The sequence below is a fragment of the Gossypium hirsutum genome, chromosome A08, assembly GCF_007990345.1.
Source record: "Gossypium hirsutum isolate 1008001.06 chromosome A08, Gossypium_hirsutum_v2.1, whole genome shotgun sequence".
NCBI lineage: Eukaryota > Viridiplantae > Streptophyta > Magnoliopsida > Malvales > Malvaceae > Gossypium > Gossypium hirsutum.
Window position 1 is genome coordinate 116,167,420 of NC_053431.1, and position 8,067 is coordinate 116,175,486.

General features: G+C 31.3%; 1 protein-coding gene across 1 annotated transcript; it reads left to right on the forward strand.

The window, feature by feature from the left end:
• Positions 1-2,814: 2,814 nt before the first annotated feature.
• Positions 2,815-4,687, forward strand: LOC107895114 (MYB-like transcription factor ODO1). The gene is made up of 2 exons (XM_016820346.2): positions 2,815-3,381; positions 3,785-4,687. The coding sequence occupies exons 1-2, from the start codon at positions 3,119-3,121 to the stop codon at positions 4,308-4,310; spliced, it is 789 nt and encodes a 262-aa protein (XP_016675835.1). The 5' UTR covers positions 2,815-3,118; the 3' UTR covers positions 4,311-4,687.
• The last annotated feature ends 3,380 nt before the right edge of the window (positions 4,688-8,067 follow it).

Below are 8,067 nucleotides of genomic sequence, written 5' to 3' on the forward strand. Positions count from 1 at the left end.
AATCTGAGAAAATAAATATAATCATCTTATTCAGTAAAACTATGATAACTAATTAATTTAATTTTCACTCTAAACTCAATTATGTAATTACAATCAATTAAATAATAATTCAAAGAAATTACATTAATTTCTAATTCATCTCTTGTTCTTTTTGAAAAAAATGTACATGCAATCTATTTCTCTTTCATTGTTTTTATTGATTTAACATATTAGTTCTAATTACAATCTATACAAGGTTGTTTTGAGATAGCAAAGGAACTGATTGAACATATATAATTAGCGCTTAAATAATTTGTAATTAAGTTCTGACTCTTCATCTATTAATTACAACATTATTTTGTCATGGAGTTAATATGCTAAAAGCATCATGACTAAACTTCTCATTATATATCATTGCGAAGGTAATTCAATTTTCTGCTTTGTCAAATGACCTTATCATTAGTTTGTTACCCTCCAAGGATATCCTTAATCTCTTTGGGTTAAATTCATTCAACCAATAAGATTCTATTCTATCTCATGGTCAACAATTCATCTTTCACAATGAAAAAGATTATTACTAACAAATAGTAATAACAATCATTTGTCCCTAGCGAATGACCCGTGGCCACATTCTTTTCCAAAATCCATGCAATGCCAGTGAAAGGATATCATTTACTCTTTAATCGAGTTATCTCCACTATTATAAGTGATGTCATACCATACATAAGTCATATACACAACAAACCAACTTTTGACTTTGATACCAATTGAGCCTAGACTTTCCATATATCAAATTATATGAGTTACATGCACATAATCAGTCACTTACTCAAGATTAAGATAAGCCACACTATGAATGTCACAAGTGAATTAATCCATAAACTGATCCATAATAAATTCAACTTGGGCCTTGTCAAATATATTTCAAATTCAGACAATCACCTCTATGTTTCTATCCTTTTAGGAATCATCTGCTCCAATACCTAAGATAAGATATCTCCCCAATTAGACTTGATAGACAACATATTGCTCCTTTGAATGAATTATTCAATTTTGATTTCTCAAATTAAGGATCATTTAGATAAACCTTATATAACCAGTGAGATAATATTTACTTTGTTCATTTTTCTTTTTGCACAAAACCAATGAGGATAATTATAAAACATATTATAATTTAACTATGAAATTTTATTACCCAACCTGCTTGAAAAATTACAAACATAAATAATGAAATAATTACACTAAGAGAAAAAAAATCCCAATAGCTCTTACCCCTTATTTTGGGTTTGGGCCTTTTTCTTAGACTGAGCATGACTTATAGGGTTTGAAGAAGTTGTCGTGGAGATGTTAAGTGCTACTAGAAATCAATGTACTTTTCCAAGCTCGAGCAGTTGAGCACTTCTAAGTTAGGCTTCGATTTCCTCCATGTTCTCTTTGTCTATGTTATAAGCAACATTTTCATCCCTAGTTCTTACTATTGTGCCCATAATGGATGTCTAAAGCCTCTTCCTTCATCATGGGGGGATGAGTTATAGCTTTTTGGCCTCGAGTGCTTTGATTGCTTTGGCTTCTTCTTCCACATCTGGGTGGAGAGGGTAGTTCTGTGTACCTAGAGTGTATATGGTTGGGTCCAACTTCTTATGGCCCATATTTTTTTTTTGGATTATGCTTGTTGAAAAATATGAAATTTGCAATTTTGTGCTAGAGGCACTGCCCACTCCTTTTGGCCACTAAATCTGTGTGGAAATGATTTCCATATTAAGTTGTTGGGAATTTATTTAATCTTATTTTTGGGTTATGTTGATCACATAGCGAATATCTAATCCATTATGGAATATCATATTGCTAAAGAATTCAAATTTTGATGATTGGTTCGAAATTTCCCAAAGCACTCCCTTAGATCGTGGACTTTGGCTTAGATTATAATTCTATTAGATGAGCTGCCAAGAGTCCATATTTATTTTATGTGTTATTATTATAATGTATTATTATGGTATTGTTGTTTCAATGGGATTGTGTTAGATCTTTACTTGTAAGCAAGTCTAGAATTTAAAGTCTATATATTTGAAAGACTTGACTAGATAAATGTACCGAGAGTTTTGCACTTAATCTATTCTTCTGAGGATAAATTTTAAAAGTGTTATATTGATAGTAACACCTTGTTATTATGGATTTACTTGCTAAGTTCACAATGGGTGAAAACAGTGATGAGAGTATTGTATCTTCAAAGTACAAGGCTGAGGGAAATTATCACGATGTGTGTGATTAAATATGTTCACTTTGTAATTATTGAAGAGAGTGTATATATATTTCTCACTAAATTAAGTTCCGTAGACGTAGAGAAGTCAAATTATGTAATCAACTTCTTGTGTCTTGTGTGTTTACAGTTTTGCATTTAGTACCTTAAGGAATACATCATTTCAATTGTGAAAATTAGTTCCTAGCAACGAATAAGTTATTTCAATACTATTTGAGCTAGGTTTTGTTGTAATCCTTTTCTCTCTTGAATGAGGTTTTTCCAATAAAGAAAAAGAAAACTAATAATATATCCAGTAAATTGATAACTCTAATCGCAAAAATTACTACTACAATTAGGGTACACGTTAACGTGGTAATGACGAAATGGGTGATGGAATGGTTGAGTAAGAGTGCAATGAGGGAGAGTGGGGTTGTGTAGGAAAATGGGAAGAATTTTTCTATTTCTTTTCCTTTTTTCCTTTTGGAATTGCTTGGATGTTAGCCATATGATGTCTTTGGGTCATCCATCATCCACTCTCCCCATCTCTCACTGTTTTTCTTCTATATCTACTCACAGCAGAACACCCTATTTTAGTTCCAACATCGCTTTCATAACGCGATGGTGGACCCTGGAATATCTCTCCCCTTATCTCTCTACAAATCCTGCATTTTATATAAACATATATATTACTTGGTAAATTGCATAATCTCCGATTTTGTGTGTGTGTGTGTTTGTGTATGTATATATGTATATATATATAGATATCACCAGCTTTTGAAAGCTGCTCCAGGACTTTATATAAAGGTGGGTGTGGGGCTTTTGGGGATTTACAGGTACAGAATTGGTGAGACTAATTACTTATTATTAGTGTAATTAGTTTGTGTTTAGTGGGACTAAGTTATGGGTAGGCAGCCTTGCTGTGACAAACTGGGTGTGAAAAAAGGGCCATGGACTGCCGAGGAAGACAAGAAACTCATCAACTTTATCCTCACCAATGGCCAGTGTTGCTGGCGTGCTGTTCCTAAGCTTGCCGGCCTCCGCCGCTGCGGTAAGAGCTGCCGCCTTCGATGGACTAATTACCTTCGGCCTGACTTGAAGAGAGGCCTTCTTTCTGAGACCGAAGAACAGTTGGTTATTGACCTTCATGCCCGTCTTGGAAATAGGTTATTTAGACTCCCTTTTACGTGTTATTCTTTGTCCTGCATTACTCCATGCTCTCTTTTCTGAGATAGATTCCTGCATATATATATTCATCTTATTTTCAAGTTCTGGGTCATGGGGGTTGATGAAGAAGATATTCTGCATCAACTACAGAGAGAGAGCTTATACTTCATGCATTTTGAAAAGATGCACCTAAAAATCATTTCGTTAAAAGGGGAACATGTATATTTTTGGTAAAGTTAAACACTGGTTTATGGAGTTTCTGCAGCTCCTCGCTTGCTTGAAATCCAAATATTTGACATCTTTGCGACAGTCCTCTGTCCTCCTTGAAGGTTTGATTTGTTGATGAATTTAACGTTTCCAGGATTAAACTTAATATCAGTTATTTTTCTTTTCTTTTATCAGGTGGTCGAAGATTGCAGCCAGGTTGCCAGGCAGAACTGATAATGAGATCAAGAATCACTGGAACACCCATATCAAGAAAAAGCTTATTAAAATGGGAATCGATCCCGTTACTCACGAACCCTTGAACAAAGAAGCTAAGACCGAAGAAAGTTCATCCCATGCTCATCATTCTGCAGATAACCATACCACAGAAAATGATGGCATAGCCAATCCATCAGAGGATAATTCAAGTTCACCAACTGAGAATTGCTCTACTACTGATGACCCCAATTTGTTAGACGCTATTTGCAACGATGAATCTTTATTGAATAGCTTAGGGATGGACGAACCTCCCCTAGTGGATGTTTCATGGACCAGTATATCAGCAGGAGAATCCAACTGCAACCTCACAAGCTTACCGTCTTGGGAGGAGGACTGCGCATGGTTGCTGGATTATCAGGATTTTGGTACTAACGACTTTGGGTTCGATTACCTAGACGACATTGAATTGAACACGTTAGAGATGGGCGACAAATCAGTAGCCTGATGCACCGTAGTTGAAGGTTTGAGTAAAAAATTATCAAAACTAATTACTCAAAGCTTCAAGTTAGGTGCATTTGTTAACAAAAATATTAGTTGATTTTGGGTCTCGTTCCTGTTTTTTCATAATACTAATGCTGGAAGGTCCAAGGTGATACCATTACCTATTCCAAAGTGATACCATTACCAACCCTCATAATTTTCTTGATGCCTTGCAAATATGGTAATCTTTCTTCTGTAAAATGACAGGGAAACGATTATTAAATGAAAAAAGAAGAAGAAGATAGAGACACATTAGGCATGATAAAGTGTTGGTGGGTTTTGTGAACGTGAAACCTCTTGTATATATTTAATATTTATTATATATGAATAAAGTTATACAGATAAGAAGTGCTGCATTGTTGTAATTTAAGTTTTCTCAAGGAATCTGTAGCTCAATTATTTACGTTGCCCATCACAGATTAAAATTTTTTATTCATTTTCTCTCATGCTTTTAACCGAGGACATCTCAAGATCAATGAAGATTTGCGGCCAAATTACTTGTACTCCAATTGTGATGTCAAAAGCATTTAGTTTTTAAAAAGAATGAATAAAGAAATCACTAGTTTGCTGCTGATGGTGGCTACAAGATATTACCACACTATGTTGCTGCAGTCTTTCCAATTGTGTGTCCTACATTCATGTCAGCACATATTTAAAGATACTAGTATTGAGATATAATCGTTCACAATCTTTCCATGTATGTAAAAAATTCAAATAACTGGACTCTATTGCAGCATGATCTTGTGTAATTCTTACATACCATCGGTTAATAAGTGTCCTGGAATTCATAATTTTTTGATATTTTTCACATTCATTTTACGATTTATGTTTGAGGTTCATAAATTTTTTTTTGTTTCTTATTGGTTGCTTGCGAATTATAATTTAAGCGGGTAGCATAAATTAATTTCAACACATTCTCCATTAATATTTTATCTTTTGTTTATGCACTTTCCACCTTGTCACCATTTATGGGGGGAGCTTCAGAAAATAAAACAAAAATTATTTAAGCACTAATTGGGTTAATGCCACTTCTAAGCAATAACTTGATCATGCTAATTCTCGCAATCTTTTAGCCATTAGCTTTTATTCAAAGTGCTTCTAAATTATATGTTTCTAAAGCCAATTGTTATAGAATTCACTTTATAACCTAACACCGCCAATATTTTTTTTCTTCAGCTAAAGGCCATGTTTTTCTTTTTTCCATATAATATAATACTTTAATTCAGTCTTTTCTTTTTCTTTAATATTGCTTCACCACAGCTGATACAGCTTTCCAGATTTTTATGAAGTTGAAATAGTTGTCATTATATCTTGGCTGAATTAATTAACATTTGTTTTCTTGCAAGGGCAATGCTTGTGTCACATTGTACAACAATCCTTAGCCAAGAATATTAATTATTTAGCCCAAATAAATAATTCATCATGACTGCAATATTAGAATAGTGAAAAACAATACTTAACTTTTAACTTTTATAAGCCAAACACAAATAATATACAGAATTGACAATGTCTGCAAGATGATATGTCACCATGAGCTTGATGTACAACATTTTGCAGTGACCAACAACAAGCAAATCTTAATCAATGGAAATTTTTGAGTTTCTGATTAGACCTTTAGTTCAACACAAGTATCGTTGAGAATAAATAACACAAGCTATTCACATATCTTGTTATAACAAAATTTAAATTATTCCTGAAATGATTCTCCTAACAAGCAAAACTTCAGTTTATACAATATTGTAATAAAAATTTGTCTTGTAAAAAAATGCAAGGAATTACTTAACAGAAACAACATGAAATGACTTGCAATTCTATTTATAAAGAGTAGGGAGAAATGGTCCCTGCGAACAATTAACAAGGAATTAGAAAGGAAGAATATGGATAAGTCTGGAAAAAGTTTTTAAGGCATTTGGGTAACCTGACCTGACCTCTCTAAGCTGTGAGAGTACAAAGTGGAGTGTTCAATCATTTGGGTATTTTGTGGTTAACTTTGAAATCAAATTGAGTCATTTTCTTTGCCAGATGTTATTATCGGTTTTGTGAGGTTTATATAAGGAAATGTGTTTCAATATTCTTCAAATAATATTCATATTGCCATCTGAAATGTAAAAGTAAAAAAGCAATTGGGTACCACAGTGGTCTAATTATGCTACACTTTTATTGTTTGTATAGGGAAAAAAAGGGGGTTGTGTAGATGGAGCATGCTGAGAAGAATACGGGTGGCATCTCAATAAAGCAAGAGTACTAGAATGTTTCAAACTCGGCATCATCAAAGACATGTTTTCAACAATACTGTTGAGGTTGCAATCATGACAAATCTCTTTTGGTCTTTCTCTAAGTAATGGAGAATTGAGTTAGAAAGATTAGGATTTGGGTCATGACTCATGAAACTTAGGATTTCCAATTTGAGCTTATCTGATGAAACTTTAAAAGCAAGTATGCCTTCCAACATACACAAAATGTGCTATATACATGACTTCCAATTGAATACAAAATTCTTATTCATAAGTAAACGATAAGACAAGCTTCCCTTCAAATTAGTGGGGAGGCAGATTAGAGATTGAAGGTTGAAAGGGGAGGGATTGATTTGATTGGGCTCTTACAATGAATTCAGCAAGAGAAAACCAACCATATCCCCATTTTAACTAAATGGATCGTCTAAATGAAAAAGAAAAGCCCAACGAATAAATAAAACAACCTTTTCCACAAAAATGAAATTTAATAGTAATAATTCATGGTACCATATCATGTCATGTATATTAAAAGATTTTCACATTATAAAAATTTAGCATGGGACAAGGAAAAAAATAAAATATTTGTGGAGGTAAAAATTGCAACATAAATTATATATCTTTTAATGGTATTTTGTAAGTTATATTTTCACAATAAGTCTTTTCAATTTGTTTATATTTAATAATTCAACTTACAATTTTATTCACTGAAAATCTTAAAACCATTTAAAAAAAGTCTTTTTAAATTTATCATTATTTCTATAAAATTAAATACACTATTAAGATTGAAATAGATATTTAAAAATATAAATTATATTGCAATAAATTCTTTAATGATCACAATATTTTAAATTTAATTAACAATTTACATTTATTAATTAATAATTAAAATTAAGTTAGAAACTATATATAAATAGAATTCCTCGCAATTTACTCTTATAATATTTATATTTTAAAAATAATTTCAAATATTGTTTATTCAAATTCAATCTAATACCAATTATCATGTTTTTAAGATTAAAATTATATGTTATTATGGTTTAATTTTGTAACCATATTATTAATGAAACGTTATAAATTTTATAGAAAAATTTAAGAAATAATTAAATATAATTTAATTAATGCATATAATGCGCGGGTAAAAAAAAACTAGTATATTAGATTAGAAGAAAATATTTTGTTTTATCTCATTTTAACTAAAAAGAAAATGATGGTACGATCTTTCGTAAAAATAGAATTTGTTGTAACTCTATTTCATTTTTAATAATTTACGATATAAAAAATAATAAAATATATAGTTTTATGTTATTATCTATTTATTTTTATAATTAAATTTAAATAAAATTAATTTAAAAAATTAATTAATTGAAATTCGGGTCAAACTGGATTGAAAACAAAAAAAATTAATTGATACATATTTAATATCTCTTTTAATTTTTTTTACTTTTACTTTAATTAATCAATCAAACTTAATTATTTAATATACATTCA